Source organism: Alosa sapidissima, chromosome 17 (assembly GCF_018492685.1).
Source record: "Alosa sapidissima isolate fAloSap1 chromosome 17, fAloSap1.pri, whole genome shotgun sequence".
NCBI lineage: Eukaryota > Metazoa > Chordata > Actinopteri > Clupeiformes > Clupeidae > Alosa > Alosa sapidissima.
In genome coordinates this window covers 310,808-332,654 of record NC_055973.1, presented here as the reverse complement: position 1 = coordinate 332,654, position 21,847 = coordinate 310,808, and the positions used below count along the sequence as shown (strand labels likewise).

The window sequence follows — 21,847 nt, the reverse complement described above, 5'->3', positions numbered from 1 at the left end:
CAAACACCACTAGTGTGTTTTAATTCTAAGCACAACAGCAGCTACAGGCCAAAAGGCATGTTTCTAAATTACAGCACCCCCTAGAGGTCAAAGGTCACCAGATTTCTTGAGCGTCCCCCTGATTGGGTCCTGAGTCCATGCACGAAGTTTGGCTTTGATACATGCAAGGGTTGCTGAGATATGACCTCACTTCCTGTTTGGCTGCTTCGCCGCAAGTTTCGATTGGATGTTACAGCCGAATGCTACTGTCAATTTTTCCAAAAAGCAATGCACTGATAAGTCATGGTCTGAAGATGGTCTCTGCCAATTTTGGTGAGAATCCGCTGAAATTTGTGACCTGCGAAAACTTGTACGTGTTTTTGATTAAATCCAATATGGCGGCCGAATCAATTATGATGACATCACAAGTTGACTTGGGTCGGCCTAAGGACCTCCAACAGTATTACCAGACACCACTATTGCATTTTAATTCTAAGCACAACTGCAGGTACAGGCCAAAAGGCATGTTTCTTAATTACAGCGCCCCCTAGAGGTCAAAGGTCACCAGATTTTTTGAGCGTCCCCCTGATTGGGTCCTGAGTCCATGTACTAAGATTGGTTATGATAGATGAATGGGTTGCTGAGATATGAACTCACTTCCTGTTTGGCGGCTTCGCCGCATATTTCAATTGGCTGTTATGGGCGAACGGTTTGAGTTCCGAAGACGAAAAGGGATAACTTTTGTGAGGATTGATGTGAAGATCAAGTGTGTCAAGTTTGGTGTTGATCGGACAAAATTTGTGACCTGTGAAGTTTTAGTTTCACTTTCACTAAAATCCAATATGGCGGAAAATCCATCATGGCGTAAATTGACGTCATAGGGTGCGTTGAACTCGGCTTGGTCCAAGGATTCCAACGATAACTCATTTTTGACAATCGGCCATACGGGTCAAAAGTTACGTGCGTGAACGCACATCCAACTTTGGCCTGTTGGTGGCGCTAGAGTGCTCTAGGTGCCATCATGAAACTTGGTGACATTAATCATGGGACTGTCCCTAATCAGTGTGCCAAATTTCAAAACTTTTCACCAGACGGTTCTATGGGCTGCCATAGACTTCCATGGCGGAATAATAATAAATATAGCTGCAAGCAGCAATGTGGGGGCCAAGCAGTGGAGCATGTTGTCATGGCAACCCAATGTTGTTACATTATACACACACCCAATTAACCCCCTATCCCACACACACACATATACACAGATAAACCTCCTCTCCCACACACCCCAATAGCCCCCCACACATACGCATGCCTCAAACATCACCAAATGTATTGTGCGTCCTCAGGTTGTAGTCACAAGTCCACATACCAAGTTTGGTGTCGATACGAGAAAGTGTTGATTATTATAGTGCCTCTAGTGGTCAAATGTCACTAAATATATTGAGCGTCTTCAGGATGTGGTCCCGAGTCCTTGTACCAAGTTTGGTGTCGATACGAGAAAGTGTCGTAAATTATAGCACCCCTAGTGGTCAAAGGTCACAAAATTGATTGTGCATCCTCAGGATGTTGTCACAAGTCCACATACCAAGTTTGGTGTCTATACGAGAAAGTGTTGATAATTATAGCACCCCTAGTGGTCAAAAGTCACCAAATTTATTGTGCATCCTCAGGTTGTAGTCACGAGTCCACATACCAAGTTTGGTGTTAATACGAGAAAGTTTTGCAAATTATAGCACCCCTACTGGTCAAAGGTTGCTAAAATTATTGTCTGTCCTCAGGATGAGGTCCCAAGTCCATATACTAAGTTTGGTTTCAATATGTGAAAGCATTGCTGAAATATGAGCCCACTTCTTGTGATTATAGCGCCACCTATAGGTCAAAAGTCACCAAATTTATTGAGCCTCCTCCTAATTGGGTCCTGAGACCCTATACTGAGTTTGGTGTTGATACGCGAAAGCCTTGCTGAGATCACTTCACTTCCTGTTTGGCGGCTTCGCTGCCAAACTTGATTGGTCGTGACGGGCGACGGGTTTTGAATATGGCTCCTAAAAGCAATGCATTTATGAGTCATGGTCTGAAGATCATCTGCGTCAAGTTTCGTGAAAATCGGACAAACTTTGCCAACTTTGATGCCTTTTAGCTGTTTTTGATTAAATCCAATATGGCAGCCTGATCAATTACGTTTACCTCATAAATTCACATCTGCGTTGAGTTCGGTCTCATCCAAGGATTCCAAATATACCTTAATGTTCAAAATGTGGTGTACCGTTCAAACGTTATGTGCATAGATGTAATAAAAAATTTGAAATGTTGGTGGCGCTAGAGCACTCAAAGTGCAGACTTGAAACTTTGATAAATTAAAGATATGACTGAACCGAATCAATGTGCCGAATATCCCAACTTTTTACTGTATGGTTTAATGGCAAATTAGCGTTTTGTTATAATAATAATAATAAATATAGCTGCAAGCAGCAATGTGGGGGCCAAGCAAATGAGCAGAAGTTGGGATTGGACTGGACTAGACTAAGCTAGACTAGACAAGGCTGGACTGGACTGGACTGGACTGGACTGGATTGGATTGGATTGGACTGGATTGGGATTGGGATTGCAGAGATATGAGCCTACTTCATGTGATTGTTGATTGGATTGGATTGGATTTAATTGGACTGGATTGGATTGGACTGGATTGGATTTGATTGGACTGGATTGGGATTGCTGAGATATGAGCCTACTTGATGTGATTGTTGATTGGATTGGATTGAATTGGACTGGATTGGATTGGATTGGGATTGGACTGGACTGAATTGGACAGGACTGGACTGGATTGGATTGGAATGGACTGGATTGGATTGGATTGGGATTGCTGAGATATGAGCCTACTTGATGTGATTGTTGATTGGATTGGATTGAATTGGACTGGATTGGATTGGGATTGGACTGGACTGAATTGGACAGGATTGGATTGGAATGGAATGGACTGGATTGGATTGGATTTGGATTGCTGAGATATGAGCCTACTTCATGTGATTGTTGATTGGATTGGATTGAATTGGATTGGATTGGACTGGACTGGATTGGGATTGGGATTGCAGAGATATGAGCCTACTTCATGTGATTGTTGATTGGATTGGATTTAATTGGACTGCGTTGGATTGGACTGGACTGGATTGGATTTGATTGGACTGGATTGGGATTGCTGAGATATGAGACTACTTCATGTGATTGTTGATTGGATTGGATTGAATTGGACTGGACTGGACTGGATTGTACTGGACTGGACTGGACTGGATTGGATTGGATTGGATTGGACTGGATTGGACTGGACTGGATTAGATTTGATTGGACTGGATTGGGATTGCTGAAATATGAACCTACTTCATGTGATTGTTGATTGGATTGGATTGAATTGGACTGGATTGGATTGGGATTGGACTGGACAGGATTGGATTGGATTGGATTGGATTGGATCGGATTGGAATGGACTGGACTGGACTGGATTGGATTGGATTGGGATTGCTGAGATATGAGCCTACTTCATGTGATTGTTGATTGGATTGGATTGAATTGGACTGGACTGGATTGGATTGTACTGGACTGGATTGGATTGAATTGGACTGGACTGGATTGGATTGGGATTGGACTGGACTGAATAGGACAGGACTGGATTGGATTGGAATGGACTGGATTGGATTGGCATTGCTGAGATATGAGCCTACTTCAAGTGATTGTTGATTGGATTGGATTGAATTGGACTGGACTGGACTAGATTGGATTGTACTGGACTGGATTGGATTGGATTGGACTGGATTGGACTGGACTGGATTAGATTTGATTGGACTGGATTGGGATTGCTGAGGTATGAGCCTACTTCATGTGATTGTTGATTGTATGGGATTGAATTGGACTGGATTGGATTGGATTGGGATTGGATTTGGATTGTTGAGATATGAGCCTACTTCATGTGATTGTTGATTGGATTGGATTGAATTGGATTGGGATTGGGTCTTGAGTCCATGTACAAAGTTTGGTTTCAATCCATGAAAGCGTTAGTAAGATATGAGCCTAATTCAAGTCATAGTTTTCCCTAGTGGTCAAAAGACACCAAATGTATTGTAGCTATTCAGGATGTGTTCATGAGTCCACGTCCCAAGTTTGGTGTTGATATGAGAAAGTCTTGCTAATTATAGCACCCCTAGTGGTCAAAAGTCACCAAATTTATTGTGCGTCCTCAGGTTGTGACCACTAGTCCACGTACTAAGTTTGAGGTTGATGCGAGAAAGTATTGCTAATTATAGCGCCCCTAGTGGTCGTCAAAGTACACTAAATGTTTTGTGTGTCCTCAGGATGGGGTCCCAAGTCTATGAACCAAGTTTGGTTTTGATATGTGAAAGTTTTGCTGAGATCTGAGTTCACTTCCTGTTTGACGGCTTCGCCGGCAATTTTGATTGGTCGTGACTGGTGACCAGTTTTGAGTATGGGTGTCAAAGGCAATGCAATTATGAGACATGGTCTGAAGATCATCTGTGTCAAGTTTCGTGAAAATTGGATGAATTTTGTTACCTGTGAAAACTTTTAAGTGTTTTTGATGAAATCCAATATGGCGGTCCAATCAATTATGTTAATGTGAAAAGTTGATATTTGACAGCCTAAGGACCTCCCAAAGTATTGATAGAGATCACTAATATGTTTTAATTTCAAACACATCACCCCATACAGGCCAAAACGTAGTTTTGTTAATTATAGCGCCACCTGTAGGTCAAAAGTCATGAAATTTATTGAGCCTCCTCTTAATTGGGTCCTGAGCCCATGTAGTGAGTTTGGTTTTGATATGTGAAAGCCTTGCCGAGATCTGAGTTCACTTCCTGTTTGGCGGCTTCGCCGCCAATTTTGATTGGTCGTGACTGGCGACCAGTTTCGAGTATGGGTGTCAAAGGCAATGCAATTATGAGACATGGTCTGAAGATCATCTGTGTCAAGTTTCGTGAAAATTGGATGAAGTTTGTGACCTGTGAAAACTTTTAAGTGTTTTTGATGAAATCCAATATGGCGGTCCAATGAATTATGTTAATGTCAAAAGTTGATATGTGTCAGCTTAAGGACCTCCCAAAGTATTAACAGAGATCACTAATATGTTTTAATTTCAAACACATCACCCCATAGAGGCCAAAATGTAGTTTTGTTAATTATAGCGCCACCTGTAGGTCAAAAGTCATGAAATTTATTGAGCCTCCTCTTAATTGGGTCCTGAGCCCATGTAGTGAGTTTGGTTTTGATATGTGAAAGCCTTGCCGAGATCTGAGTTCACTTCCTGTTTGGCGGCTTCGCCGCCAATTTTGATTGGTCGTGGCTGGCGACCAGCTTTGAGTATGGGTGTCAAAGGCAATGTAATTATGAGACATGGTCTGAAGATCATCTGTGTCAAGTTTCGTGAAAATTGGATGAAGTTTGTGACCTATGAAAACTTTTAAGTGGTTTTGATGAAATCCAATATGGCGGAGGTCCAATATGGCGGAAAGTAACGTAATAGGAGTCATTGAACTCAGGTCCGTCAAGGGGTTCCAACTATATATGGATATTCAAAATTGGACATACGGTTCAAAAGTTAAGTGCATGGATGCAACGCCAACTTTGACACATTGGTGGCGCTAGACTGCCTGGGGTTCAGACTTGAAAATTTGTGAAATGGAATATGGGAATGTATGGAATGAATGTGCCAAATTTCACAACTTTTTACTGTACGGTTCTATGGGCTGCCATAGACTTCCAGAGGAGAGGAATTATAATAATAATAAGAAGAAAAGGTACAAAAACTATGGGTTGCCGCGCAGCTTCGCTGCTTGGCCCCCAATAAGAATATGTAGAATCACTATGGGTTGCCTCGCAGCTTCGCTGCTTGGCCCCCAAATATAGCTGCAAGCAGCAATGTGGGGGCCAAGCAGTTGAGCAGGAGTTGTCATGGCAACCCAATGTTGTTACATTATACACACACCCAATTAACCCCCCATCCCACACACACACATATACACAGATAAACCTCCTTTCCCACACACCCCAATAACCCCCAACACATACGCATACCTCAAACATCACCAAATTTATTGTGCGTAGTCAGGTTGTAGTCATTTGTCCACATACCAAGTTTGGTGTCGATACGAGAAAGTGTTGATAATTATAGCACCCCTAGTGGTCAAAAGTTACCAAATTTATTGTGCGTCCTCAGGTTGTAGTCACGAGTCCACATACCAAGTTTGGTGTTGATACGAGAAAGTATTGCAAATTATAGCACCCCTAGTGGTCAAAGGTTGCTAAAATTATTGTCTGTCCTCAGGATGAGGTCCCAAGTCCATATACTAAGTTTGGTTTCAATATGGGAAAGCATTGCTGAAATATGAGCCCACTTCATGTGATTATAGCGCCACCTATAGGTCAAAAGTCATCAAATGTATTGAGCCTCCTCCTAATTGGGTCCTGAGACCCTCTACTGAGTTTGGTGTTGATACGCAAAAGCCTTGCTGAGATCACTTCACTTCCTGTTTGGCGGCTTCGCCGCCAAACTTGATTGGTCGTCACAGGCAACCGGTTTTGAATATGTCTCCAAAAAGCAATGTGTTTATGAGTCATGGTCTGACGATCATCTGCGTCAAGTTTCGTGAAAATCGGAGAAACTTTGTGACCTTTGATGCCTTTTAAGTGTTTTTGATGACATCCAATATGGCGGTCGAATCAATTATGTTGACGTCACATGTTGGCATGTGGCGGCCTAAGGACCTCTAAAGGTATTAACAGATATCACTAATATGCTTTAATTCCAAACACATGACCCGTTACAGGCTAAAACGTAATTTTGGTAATTATAGCGCCACCTATAGGTCAAAAGTCACCAAATTTATTGAGCCTCCTCCTAATTGGGTCCTGAGACCCTATACTGAGTTTGGTGTTGATACGCGAAAGCCTTGCTGAGATCACTTAACTTCCTGTTTGGTGGCTTCGCTGCCAAACTTGATTGGTCGTGACGGGCGACGGGTTTTGAATATGGCTCCTAAAAGCAATGCATTTATGAGTCATGGTCTGAAGATCATCTACGTCAAGTTTCGTGAAAATCAGACAAACTTTGCCAACTTTGATGCCTTTTAGGTGTTTTTGATTAAATCCAATATGGCAGCCTGATCAATTATGTTTTCCTCATAAATTCACATCTGCGTTGAGTTCGGTCTCATCCAAGGATTCCAAATATACCTTAATGTTCAAAATGTGGTGTACCGTTCAAACGTTATGTGCATAGATGTAATAAAAAATTTGAAATGTTGGTGGCGCTAGAGCACTCAAAGTGCAGACTTGAAACTTTGATAAATTGAAGATATGACCTGAACCGAATCAATGTGCCGAATATCCCAACTTTTTACTGTATGGTTTAATGGCAAATTAGCGTTTTGTTATAATAATAATAATAAGAAGAATATGTAGAATCGCTATGGGTTGCCTCGCAGCTTCGCTGCTTGGCCCCCAATAATAAGAAGAAGAATACGTAGAATCACTATGGGTTGCCTCGCAGCTTCGCTGCTTGGCCCCCAATAAGAACAAATAGAATCACTATGGGTTGCCTCGCAGCTTCGCTGCTTGGCCCCCAAATAGAATCACTATGGGTTGCCTCGCAGCTTCGCTGCTTGGCCCCCAATAAGAACAAATAGAATCACTATGGGTTGCCTCGCAGCTTCGCTGCTTGGCCCCCAATATTAAGAACAAATAGAATCACTATGGGTTGCCTCGCAGCTTTGCTGCTTGGCTCCCAATCACTATGGGTTGCCTCGCAGCTTCGCTGCTTAGCCCCCAATAATAATAAGAAATCATAGAAACACAATGGGTGCCTTCGCAGCTTCGCTGCTCGGCCCCCAATCATAGAAACACAATGGGTGCCTTCGCAGCTTCACTGCTTGGCCCCCAACAAATAGAAACACAATGGGTGCCGGCCCCCAATAAGAGAAACACAATGGGTGCCGGCCCCCAATAAGAAACAATAGAAACACAATGGGTGCCTTCGCAGCTTCGCTGCTTGGCCCCCAATAATAGGAAAAGCTTGAAACACAATGGGTGCCTTCGCTGCTTGGCCCCCAATAATAATAATAATAATAATAATAGTAATAATTACAGTAAAGGCGCTCCGCTGATCGGACATGGGTCCATTCAGGATCTGCTGTTTGACAGTAGAATTTACGGCACCGCCCGGAGGCAGAGCTGATCCTCTGTGGTGCCAAAACAAATGTGACAGTCACGCGGGTTTGGCGACTTGAAGGCGGATCCACCTAGGAGTCAACTGCTGTGTGGGAAACACCATATATACCCCAACAACACCCTAGCAACCATCTTAATGACCTTAGCAACACCCTAGCAACCATCTTAATTACCCTAGCAACAACCTAGCAACCACCACTATAATGTGACATAAGCAACCACCATATTAACCAACATGAGTACCGTAGCAACCAGCATAGCAACCGCCATAGGTACCATAGCAACACCCTAGCAACCATACTAATTACCCTTATTTAAGAGGGTTAAGGCTGCCAGTCTTATGACATGTCATTTTCTATATTTTTGATATGTTGCTGAGTTGATCATAAACGGCCCCTAGCAATGAAGAAAAGTGATTGATAATGACTGACCGACTATTATTGTGTTACATGCTTCAAATGTAAAGCACTTTGAGCTGCATTCTGTGTATGAAAGGTGCTATACAAATAAAGCGTATTATTATTATTATTATTATTACCCTAGCAACTATCTTAATTACCCTAGCAACAACCATGCAACCATCACTATGTGACCCTAGCATCCACCATAGCAACCAGCATGATTACCCTAGAAACCACTTTATTTATGTGTTCTTGCTTACTGGATGTTGCGTTAATGCAGATAACTTTTGATCCATGTGCCTGATTTTCAAAAATGAGGTACTATTGCAATCCTTTTGGCAAACTGCACCTGACCAAGCCCACTTCTAGTTTATAATTGAATTTCCTCATTTTCTCACAAAAAATGAAAATTATTATAAGTGTGATCTCACAGAATATGAACCATAAATTATGTCTACATCATTGGTAATTGAGCTAAAGTAAACATCTGTTAAGTATTTTTACATAAATTGTTATGGCTGTATTGATTTAAAAGCCTAATAATGTGGTGGGAACATTGGCTGAGTAACATAAATATCTTACAAGGGTTAAGCGTGTTGCACAGAATACCTTCAATGGTTTCCTAAGGAAAAATGTTAAGGGATTTACTTCACTGAAAGGGGTTTTACAGCAGAAAAAATCTACAGTTTCCACAGAGATTGTTTATTTGCTAATTCACGCCTGCTTTTCCGAGGGTGGACATTTTTGCCAAATATGGAACTGTCCAAAATAGCAATGAGGGGGCCAAGCAGGTAGCAGTGAATGTGAATAATTTTGACCTGTTGGTGGCGCTAGAGGATTAGACCTAGGGGCATGGAAATTGGTGTGCGTGGTCAGGGCCATGCCCTGATGCCTTGTACTAAATTTGGTTTCGATTTATGAAAGGGTTACTGACGTGAGTTCACTTCCTGTTTCTCTAGCGCTGCCCGAGTGGTCAAAAATCTGACAAATAACTTATGTTGGGCTTTGTCTAAAGATCAAATGTGCCAAGTCTTGTCCAGATTGGTCAAAGTTTGTGGTCTCTGAGGCTTTTCTTGCATTTAAAATGTTTAACTGATGGTGGCACTAGATGGTGAGACATAGTGGCATGTGATGCTGCCTACAGAGACTACAGAAACCATGGTTTTTACATTGTAATTATGAAATTGGCAGCTAGTGGTCGTGAGGAGATTATTGCTGAATGTGACAAAAAAATTTATGGGCTTGAAATCGCGTAGAATGCACCTTTAATATATGAAATAAGACTACGTTTCCCATTGATTTTGGCCGCACCCATACAATTTCATATTCCAGAGGGTTAAGTGCAATAATGTGAAGATACACAATACTTGACATACGTTATGTAAGGGATAATGGACGACACGGTGGTCTGTTAACAGAAATTAATGCACGGTTGAGGTTGTAATACGGCCCGACGCGCCGCGTAAGTGCATTAAATTCTGTTAACAGACCACCGTGGAGTCCATTATCTCGCTTATTCCACTGTTGCCACTTGCGGTGTGTTCATCTGTTATAATTTAATCGTTTTAATCGCTAGAACTGTCTTGTTTGTAGAACTACTTTTTCCTGACACATTTCATCAAATAACATAATGTTATTGGTTGTTCTAAATTACGTAGGGCAATGGGAAATTCAACCAAGCAGTGAAATAATAATAATTAACAAATGCACTTCCAATTAGAAAAATGAGGCACAGAGACCCAGGGAAGATGTGGCTGAAGTCAAAGACGAAGTGGTGCATGAAGACAATGAATGGGGTGAGTATGGTACCTTAAAGTCTTGATACACTGCAAACTGCAAAAACTGTTATCTAAGCAAGTGTTAATAATGTGATATTAAGATAAAATAAAATCAAACTGACTTAATTTAATCCTTTGGTGCCTGTACCGAACTTTCCATTTTCAGTGCTGAATGACCACCTCACAAACAAAATACATATTTCTCTAAAATATTATATTCTACCAATAAAATATAAAAATAATTTTACTAAGAAAGATTAGTTTTATAAAATTATGTAAAATAGGGTAATACAGTAGAGTGAAGTAATGTCTATCCGTAAATCATCAAAATCTCATTTAATTCACATATAAACGCATTTTTGACATATTTGTCTACAAGAGAGAGACATGTAGAGTGTATGAAACAATTAATTTTGTGGGTGATTTAACAAAACCTTATTTGAACAAATATATGTATCTGTTCAAAAGTTATACACTACAAAAACGGCTTATCTAATAAAATCTAACCTAGTGTTATTAATCTTAAATCAAGGTCAAAGTTAACATTGTTTTCAGTATAAAAAGACTTACCTAGCACTTTCACTTCAATCATACTTAATTTAAGAAGAGTTTAACTCCTTTTAAGATGTTTCATCCTGAAAACAAGCAAATGTGTCTGCCAGTGTGTTATTTTAAATTTGTCTTATCAAGACAAATTTACTTAAGTCAAAGTCTTCATAAGTTAAGTATAAATTATCTTTCAAGAGAGTGCAAGGTAAGTCTCCTCATATTAAAAACAATCCCAAATAGATTTTATTTTTTGCAGTGTGATAAATATAGTCATAAAAATGTGATTTAGAATGTTGTCAAAGCTCCCATTGAAACAAGTTCTTTTTTGCGGAAATACATACAATATGCACTAGTGTGTTAGGCCCTCATAACAACAAACACAATTGTTTGAATGCATTTAGTTTATATGCATTTATTTGTATAAGAATCATTCAAAAAGTTATATATTATTGATTTTGTATATTAATCATTCGTAAATAGGCTACATGTCAGTCAGTAGGCTAATATGTGTTGGTCTGTTTGTCTGTCTCATGAAGGTCTGTGCAGTGGAATAACATCATTATTGACCATAATGAGACAAAACGTATTTATGTAATCACTGCATTGCACTGAGTATGTATTATTAAATTGATTTATTGCAACCACGATGATCCTGGGTTGAAAGCAAAGCGAGTAAAATCGCCAAAGTAGCCTAGTGCCTCTCTTGCAATTTAGCAGTAAGTGTATTTATTATGTTCCTTTCTTTGTGCTGATTTCTGAAATTGTGTTCCTAAACATCTCTAGCATGTGAAATAAGACCTACTACAGTAGGCCAACAGTAGGCATATTACAGTAAGTTCTGACGTCGTATAGGGTGGGCAGTGGCATGATCTGCCCACCCGACCTTCTACTAACCGCGCTCTAGCTGCAGTTCCATTATCGGTCGACAGATTTACATAGACAAACAGCAGGCGCTGTTCAATTATTTCAGGGCAGTGACGTCACTGCCCTACCAGAAATTAAATGTAACGTTACAGTAGGCCTACAACAACTACGGATATGATCAACAAAATCTTTGCGATATTTTCGAAATTTCTTTGCAAATCATACAAAAATGTAACATGATTGAGTACTTTGCCACTGATTACAATAATAAACAAACAACATTTTATTTAAAAAAATATATTTTGTGGATCTACTTTTCTAGTGGATGAATCTTTAGGAGGGCTCTGCCCCTCCTGCCCTAGTGAACGAGCCGTGTCTGAGTGTATATGAATATTTAAATGATTTTTGGACACTCTTCTCTCTGACAGGTATCGAGTTAGTGTCTGAGATCACTGAAGAGGAGCTGAAGGTGGCATCTGGACCTGCGCTTACCTTGCCAGATGGCATTACTTTAGCTTATACTATTCCAGTGGAGGTGAGTAATCAGCAGTAAACAGAGGTATCATTCCTGCAAACCAGTTGCTTTTCAGCAAAATTCGACTTATTCAAAATATGTCATTCATGTGAATATTGTAGATCTGAAGAGCTTTTTTGGTTGGGGGGGGGCAATTTGTGAAACTATTGGCGATTTCATACAAGTGATCAAGGGAGAAAGTGACCAGACATAGACAGAGAATGACAGGCATGATTGGCCTCTCTTTGTGCTATTTTTGCAGACCTACCTAGTTGTTTGCGGGCTTTAGCTCTCTCACTTTCTGTGACGCAAAGCCTGCTTGCAGCAGCGATATGACTGAGGAAAAGAAGAAACTGTTGTCTAACAAACTAATGCCCCATGCTACACTAAAGTGTATCTCTGACTATAGACTCAAAATAAAACATCACATTGTTAGGCTACTCTTCTTCTGCCCTCGGTGGGTTTAAATTAAAAACTTGCTGCTTAACAAGTGTTACTTGCACATTCACATTCCCGCAGCGAAACAAAAAAAATCTGCACTGAGCCTAATAGTTTGCACCTCAGCCTAATAGTTTAATGTTGTCTTGGAAAGTTATTGTTTGTTCACATATTATTTCAGTTTCAGTTAGCATTATATTTTCCATGTGTCGCAGATGGTTAGACATTTTCAGGGTTAGCCTATATATCATAATTCTTGATTGTTAGCGTGCAAACAAGCGAGACCTAGGGCCCTATTTTGCACCCTGGCCCATGGCATAAAACTTGTTTTCTACCCGGCGCAAAGTTTATTTTGTTATTTTGCATGTGTATTTTTAGCAGAGTCTAGGCTATCCAGATTTGTCATCATTTAATGTATTAGTACTAGCATTTATTTTGATTTTTAAAGAATTAAAATATAAAAAGCCTATTATAAAAATGGTATATTTTGACATGTATCTCACCACAGCAAGCTCATAGCTCTACATGCATTTCATGTGTGTGTAGGGCAGACTGTCCTGAATCTGTTGGAGGGATACTCTGGGGCTGAGCAATTTACAGAAATATGTGGTGTGTGATTTACGGAAATAAATGCCATTTTTTATTTAGTGATGAAAAATGACCTTTCTGGGCTCCATATCTGTGACAGGAACTGATCTGACCTGACTTGACCCGAGTTTGTGTGTTAGCTTGTGTGTTCCTATGGTGAATGCACTCATAATGAGTCTCAACTTTTTACTGCATTGCCATGAACAAAGGAAAGGGACAAAGGTGTTTCTTTGTTGAACTAATTGGGATGCAATGTGAGCCTTGAATTGGATGCCATGCAGCAATTTGCTAGGATCTCAAAACCAGATTATGAACATGCTTTGCCGTTGAGAAACACACGATAGCGTTGGATTATAAACATGCTTTGCCACAAAAACAGACAAACACATGGGGTAAGTCAAGCTATATGAAGTTATTATTTTGCTGTCTGTTTTATAACCCAGAAGGGTGTACTTGGTATCAAATGATAGCTATGTGTCTCCTCTTTCATCTGACATGCGTGGCATATCTATCCGAACACGGGTCCACGAGTAATTCAAACGAGAGTAATGGGTGTGCAGCGTTGGTTTGTGTATGTGCGTTACTATTTTGCAGTCACTTCATCTGTCTTTATAAGCCAGAAGGATCGATATACATGGTACCAATGGATAGCCCTGTGTCTCCTCTTTCATCTGATATGCTTGCCATATCTATGCGATCACGGGTTCGCGAGTAATTCAAACGAGAGTAATGGGTGCGCAGGTGAACGCAGAGAAGTATAGACTGTAATATAATGATGCAATTTGATACTTGATCGTACAGACAAGTGTGTTGTCTCGTTGGAAAGCCCCACTTCTGCTCTGTCACGCAATAAAGGTTTCATCTCGCTGCAATGAACAGTTCCGGAGCAATCTAACAGAGAAGAAAGGGTGTGTTTTTTCGGGTTCTAAGGGTTAAACAATGCACCCAGGGGTGTGGCAATTAACAACCTAGGGAGTGGCCTAGCGCATTGTCTAAAAATCGCTATTGTACACCACCTAAAACGCATTACGCCACTGACCAAGAGAAACCTGGTCAGAAGTCTATGGCGAGTTTATATGTTATTTTAAGAGCGCATTGTGCACAACACCATCCATCTATCCTCCATGACCTCCCACTCCACAGTACATAACATTATAACGCCAGACTATCAATGTTATTGTCTGTGTTGATAGTTTTATTTCTATAATTATTCTATCCTTGCATTTCAATGACCGCATTACATTTTGAGGGACTAGTTTGAGGGACGGAATTATACTTCCTCCGGTTAGTAGTACTGCGCCGAAAAGTAAACAGAGAAGTGCACTCCAATGGGGATACCTAGTAGTATTGGTAATATCAGTCCGCCGCTGCGCTGCTTATATGCCTACTACCAACTTCAGGGAACAAAGTATAACTATTGCAACGCGATGCGAGGGTAGTGTTGTATTTCTAACACTATTCTATCAACACAGACATTTACATCGATTGTCTGGAATTTGCCTCAGGTGTACTTTGGAGTGGGTAAGACTGTTTTTAGTGGCAGGCTAACACATACTGATGACTTGCGCTAGCCTAGCACCTGCAAACTCTGCAATTAGAAGGACTGGATGAAACGTGTTGAAAACGGTCTCCACTGATAAATATCACACTTGCTTACTTGAAAATGAGGTCCTATGTCCAAAATCCTGAACCACCCCTTTAAGTGTCCCTAAAGAACTCGCGTATCTAACAGTAGTTCCGCATTACATTAACCCTTAGAACCCAATTGACGCAAAGTGCGTCAAAAAACACACCCTTTCTTCTCTGTTACATTGCTGCGGAACTGTCAGGTGTGGACCTGACTGAATTGCGTGACAGAGCAGAAGTGGGGCTTTCCAACGAGACTACGCACTTGTCTGTACGATCAAGTATGAAAATTTAAAAAATCGTGAAATGAAATCAAATTGCATCATATTTACAGTCTATACTTCTCTGCATTCACCTGCGCACCCATTACTCTCGTTTGAATTACTCGTAAACCTGTGATCGCATAGATATGGCAAGCATATCGGATGAAAGAGTAGACACAGGGCTATCCATTGGTACCAAGTATATCGATCCTTCTGGGTTATAAAAACAGACGAAGTGACTACAAAATAATAACGTCATGTACAAAAGAGGAGACACAGAGCTATCATTTGATACCAAGTATATCCTTCCGGGTTATAAAACAGACAAAGTGACAGGAAAATGATAACTTCATATAGCTTGTTTTTGTGTGTTTTTGTGGTAAAGCATGTTCATAATCCACTGCTATCATGCGTTTATCTATGGCAAAGCATGTTCATAATCCGGTTTTGAGATCCTAGCAAATTCCTGCATGGCATCCAATTCAAGGCTCATTGCATCCCAATTTGTTCGACAAAGAAATACCTTTTTGTCTTTACTTTGTTCATGGCAATGCAGTAAAAAGTTGTTGTAGAGAATTATCATGAGTGCACACACAGGCTAACACGCAAACTCAGGTCAAGTCAGATCTGTTCGTGTCACAGATATGGAGCAGAAAGGTCATTTTTCATCACTAAATGAAAAAATGAAGAAAAAAAAAGCCATTTATTTCTGTAAGGTGCACACCACATATGTCTTGCTCAGCACCAAAGTCTCCCTCCACCATGGTTCTTATATTGCCAAATTTAGGACAGTCTGGTCTACACATACATGAAAGTCATGTCCAGCTGGCAGCTTGCTGTGGTGAGATACATTTCAAAATGTAAGAATTGTATAATACACGTTTTGTCTTTGTATTTTTTAAAAATCAAAATCAAATCAATGCAAGTATTAATATATGAAATGGTGGCAGATCTGGGTAGCCTGGACTGTGCTGAAAAAAATGTAGCATGTGTAAATGGCACTTACAATGACCAGGACCAGCTTATAACTAAAGGTAGTGAGAATGGCCAAAAATAGAGTAGGGCTCATAGGGCTAAATAAAAAATGTCATTTATTTCCGTAAGGCACACACCACATATTTTTCACATTTGCTCAGCCCCAGAGAATCCCTCCACCATGGCAATAATATTGCAAGATTCAGGACAGTCTGCCACACACATGAAAGGCAAGTCGAGCTGCCAGCTTGCAGTGCTGAGATACATGTCAAAATATAAGATTTTTTATAATACGCTTTTTGTATTTTATTTATCAAAATTAAATCGATGCAAGTATTAATACATGAATTGTGGCAGATCTGGGTATTAAGGTTAAGTGCTTTGTTGTATGTGAGGATGAGTATTTTGAAGTTGATTCTGTGTTTGACTGTGAGCCAGTGGGGGTTGTGGAGGACAGGGGTGATGTGGTCTTGGTGGCGGGTGGACGTGATAAGGCGGGCAGCTGAGTTCTGGACATATTGAAGTTTGTTGGTGATTTTGTTTGCTAGTCCGTAAAGTAGTAGTCCAGTCTGGAGGTGATGGATGAGTGTTTCAGCGTTTCAGCTGCAGTGGTGGACAGAGATGATGGGTGGAGGCGTGCAATGTTACAGAGGTGAAAGAAGGCGGTTTTGGGGACGTAGTTGACATGCGGTACAAAGGAGAGGGTGGAATCGAAGATGGTTCCAAGGTTGCGGATGCAGGTGGAGGGGGTGACGTTGGAGCTATCCATGTTGAGGGAAAAGGTCTGGGCATGTCGGGTGAGGGGGTTTGGACCAATTATGAGATTTATTTTAAATTAATTCTAAAAGTAAAACGATCATTGTTTCATTTTGCACTCAATCGTTTGGCCATACTGTATATCGTAGGTCCTATATGGAATTTTTCCAAAAATCGCTATTTTGCGAACGTTAACAGCACATCATAATTGTTGTTTGCACGAAAGTCATGCATTTTACATACTTCCATGTTAGGTGCCTCGCGAATTGACAGCATAGGCTAGCATATCCGCATTTAACTCATGTCCAGCAGCAGCAGCAGCGAAATGTGCTACTAATTGCATCAGTAGGCCTAGTGCGATATTTCCCGCTCCCCTGCTCCAGGGAGAAGGTGATCGGCTGCCCCTCCTCATTACCTTCTCATCTTCTGTGTGCGAGACCTAATGAAAGGTTTTTTTTTTTTTGTTTTTTTTGTGAGTGCTCGTGCCACTCTCAGCGACTGCCCATTTGCCTAGGCTACTGCCCGTATAAAAAACCGCCTCTGGTTTAGGATATTGCAAAATATCGAAGTTGTAGAACATTTACATAGGTTAAACTACGTATGTTTAGCTTAAACTGTGGCCTATGTTTATTTTGTCCCCTATGCTTGTTTCATTCATCCGGCTTATGAAGGAGTAATTAAACATTATGTCGTCAACCTTTCCCAATTGGAATCACTTTTTCTCTAATAGGCTACTCTAATGTAGCAACACTAAGGATAAGAAAATAAACCACATCCAACATGAATTTGAACTTTGAATTGAAACCAAATATATGAACAATGTCAAACGTATTAGGCCTATAGCTCATCCTGAGCATCAACAGTTTCTTGATAGCCACAGTAACGTTAGGCTACTGTTGTCGGGAACCCTGAATTGGCTGATATTCCAAACACAGTTCTCTCACCTTCGGGATCCTTCTGAAATATGTATCCAGGACCCCCCTGTCCATGTGTGGCACAAAGCTATGGTGCTCTACATACTGCCTTTTCCTCAGCCGATTTTGTGAGAGCATTGACACCACCAGTCCGCCCCAGCACAAGCCTGGCTCTGTCTGACATTCGAGAGCGCAGACCTCTGCGAAGACAAAATGGCCTATCCCGCAATATTAATAACAATGAAAACTCATCTGTGAATCCATTCATACTCAAACCTGTTGCAATTTGCAAAGTTTAATAATTGAAATCAACAAATGAATAAAAAAGTTTATTTCCAGCGATTGCGAGGTAGAAGTGCTTATCTGACGAAATGGCAAGAATATTATGTCTTTATCATCTGTAATAATTAATAACAAAACAAAAACAGTAGTGGCAGAGCGTGGCAGTGGCTAGGCTGAGACCGTGGCAGAATTATTGGTCAGTCTGCAAGTAGGTGACAGGGTTCGCATAACTGGGTTGAATGCATTTGGACCATGACAACATAACTGCATTTATTAAAAAATCATTAAATAAATCGTGTCCAAGTACCACGCATCGTGCACCCGAATGGAATGAACTCAGTTGATCCTCGCCACAACATTACGATTTCTGGATCATATCCCTATATTTGCACACAAGTGTGACAATAATGCAAATGCTTACTCAAGGAAAGTCAAAGTAGCCATGCAGTCAATCAGGGAAATATCTTATATTCACACTTATTAGTCAGCCTTTCTATTCACATGCATGATCCTGTCCCATATGTATTTCTTTTAAAATGAAAACTATCGGAGATATGAAGGGAAAACACTCGGCAAATGTTAAGGCATGGGCAAATGCGTGAAGCCGACCCCATTTATCACAGGTTTTGTGGAAAGCTCTTCAGAATCTGAAATGTTTGATAACCAGTCATCAACAATCGCGTAACCAAATATCGGGGCTGTGTAGGCTATGTTTCACATTCCCTTTTAATTCTTATCCTCTAATAAGTCTACAGTTGTCATCGTAGATAGGTTGTTGCATAACTTAGTAGAATTTGCGCATGTTGCATGTCCAAATTTAGAAACATAGGCCTATTTTCGAAGTGTTATCATTTTTAATAACCCACGTTTCACAATATACTGTGCAAATAAAGGCCTAGACTCGCGATCATATAATGTTGTTGCGCTGCATTGCCTCTAAGTGTTGCCAACTGACGATACACATTAGAAATGTGCGTACGCCAGACATGAAGTTTGCGTGGAGGACCGCACATTCTCACGTTCAAGTCAGTCTTCGTACATCCGGACGTGAGCGTGAGAAATGGGGTACGCAGCATTTTTGTGCGTACGCAAGCTTTGTACATGAGGCCCCAGATCTTCAAAATCCCCTTTTGCCAAAACTACCTTCCGCCATTGTTGCTAATCCCGATGCAGTGAGCTGCCTGCAACAACAGCGGCGCTCGGGGAGCAGGGAGGGGTTAGGTACCTTGCTCAAGGGCGCTTCAGCCATGCCTACTGGTCGGGTTTCGAACCGGCAACCCTCCGGTTACAAGTCCGAAGCACTAACCAGTAGACCACGGCTGCCCAACACACATACAGATATCTCTCGTCTCAGCGGAACATGAGGGAGGGAAGCACGGTCATTCGAAAATACTACCAGGTTTCTATAGCCTGGCGGGCCAACCTATATCATTGAAATGTATAGTCTGGAATCGAACCAGAATCAGAAATGTATAGTCTGGAATCGATTTACCTCGCTTAATTCAAGGGGCGGGCAGAGAATTGTCTTTCAAACTGCCTAGGCATGCAATAGGCCAGTGCTACGACCATATCCGTATCCGGTCGGCAAAACGGCAAATACATCCTTCTTCGAAAGGAATTACTTAAGTGCATTGTGTTGCTCAACTTTCAAAGAAAAGCACAAGTCCAACTCCTCCAAAGTTGACACCAACGCCGATTCAAACAACCGCTCTTCGTTAGCCATAGCCACCTTCCTTGTTGTTCACCGACTGTCATTATCCTGTTAAGCCCGCCTTAAGACTCTCTAACAAAATAGAGCGCTGTGATTGGATGAAGTCCACGGCGTCAGCCAATAGAAATCCCTATGGTTTGATACTAGACGTACAGGCTGAGCAAATTAATTTGCCACCGTTAGGGTGCGTCTAGATTTCTAGGCTAAGGTTTCTACTGATACAAAGCTTAATTCTAATCTGTGAAGTATCCCTTTAAGTGGTTGCGGTTAGCCATACTTTGTCTTTTCAATGCTCATCTATTCTTTTCCCACTCTAAAGAAATGTCAAAGAATCATTTATTATATAGTAGGTCATGGGAATTCAGTTTTTTTGTTAAAGAAAGTCAGGGAAAAGTCATGGAATTTTACATTTGACTTAAAGTACGAACACTGTTTTGGTTTTGGAGTCAGTACATTTGTCTCAGCAGACAAAATGAAGTTCTTAACATTCAAGCTACTGTTGCTATTGATTTCAGGGTGGAGATGCTGCCTCTTCAGCTGCAACAGTGGGTGATACAGATTGCAGTCTTGAGGAACTTATGGCTCAGATGAAGAAGATCTGAAAAAAAAGGAAGAGCATTTCACACCGACAGATAGAGAAGCCACACATCATAGCAGTGGAAATTCCTTACAAACTTAACTCTTCAATCTTTTGCAACTCCTTACATCTGACAGTAATCAGCATGGTATTAATATGGGTTCATTTTGTAATTGCAGTTTGCTATAAGTAGAACTGGCCCAAATTAATTGCAATCGCCAATCTTAAAAAAGATGAGACGAAGCGCACATTTGAGTCCCTTTCATTTTGCTTATATCTTACTTGTGTAATTATGTAAGTGAAACTCTTTTAAAATTCAAAACATCTGTTAAACTCCTTTGTTAATTATTATCAAGCTAGTGTTATGAACACTTGTTTCCTAATGTAACTGACCAAGATGCCACTGAAATAGACTTAAGACCAATGAAAATACAGAGGATCTATCCTGTTATCAATCACCCTACATGGACACTTCTTGATGGAAGTGAATTCAGCAACCAAACCAAGAGTCAACATCAGGTTCTTTTTCTACCCACACTTTGCATTTGTAAATGTTCGTGTTGTTATATAATAACATTTGTACAAATAAGATCTCAAAATATTAGTGATCTGTCTCTAGTCTCTCAAGATAGTGACACTAAGGTGGAGAGGGGGAAGGATCAATGATGGGTGGACTAGAAATTATCCCACTTGTTATAAGACTACTTTGTTGTGATTTATTAAACAGACACTTTTATCCAAAAGGAGTTGCAACATATTGACGATGAAGTGCATCAATTATAGTAAAGCAACTATTAATTAATACATGGATTCATGAATAACTCACATTCAGGAGTCTAACAAAAACAGCAACAGGGTTGTTTTTCTCACTTTTTGGCAAGGAAATGGCAAGAATCAGTCTCACACCCTGACAAAGAGTTATGCATGAACTGCAACAAAAAGCCAATAAAAATTAGCTTCCCCATTTCTGGTACTGGAAGTGGGGCATTTATGTTCCTGTTTCATTACACCTACCAATACATGAACTTGACCCATGAACTTGACCCTTGAACTGTTCTAGTATACCTTGTATGTGCAATATGGATTAACACCAATAAAAAAGGCAATAAAATGTATTTTTCCATTTTTGCTATTTTTTCATAGGTTTGTGTCTAATTAAACAAAAATGTTCATTCCACACCTACAGTACCCTCCACAATTATTGGCGCCTCTGCTAAAGTTGACTAAACACACATATGTTGATTTAACATGTTTCAATGACGGACTGCTATCTGGGTACATTTTTAATCCATTTGACATTTAATAATAATGAAATTTGCAAGAAGATTTTAATCAATTGTTAAAATAATGAGGCAGTCCAGGCCTCATTTATAGAAATGTTGCATAGAAACCATCTTTTGGTAATC

General features: G+C 40.5%; 1 protein-coding gene across 1 annotated transcript in view; it reads left to right on the top strand.

Annotated features, from left to right (window-relative positions):
* Positions 1 to 21,556, top strand: part of uba5 (ubiquitin-like modifier activating enzyme 5) — a 56,276-nt gene extending 34,720 nt beyond the window's left edge. The window contains exons 10-12 of the mRNA XM_042067581.1: positions 10,327 to 10,402; positions 12,226 to 12,332; positions 20,380 to 21,556. Coding sequence (XP_041923515.1) covers positions 10,327 to 10,402; positions 12,226 to 12,332; positions 20,380 to 20,466 — 270 coding nt within the window. The 3' untranslated portion in view covers positions 20,467 to 21,556. The remainder of the gene's footprint in view (positions 1 to 10,326; positions 10,403 to 12,225; positions 12,333 to 20,379) is intronic.
* Positions 21,557 to 21,847: the final 291 nt, after the last annotated feature.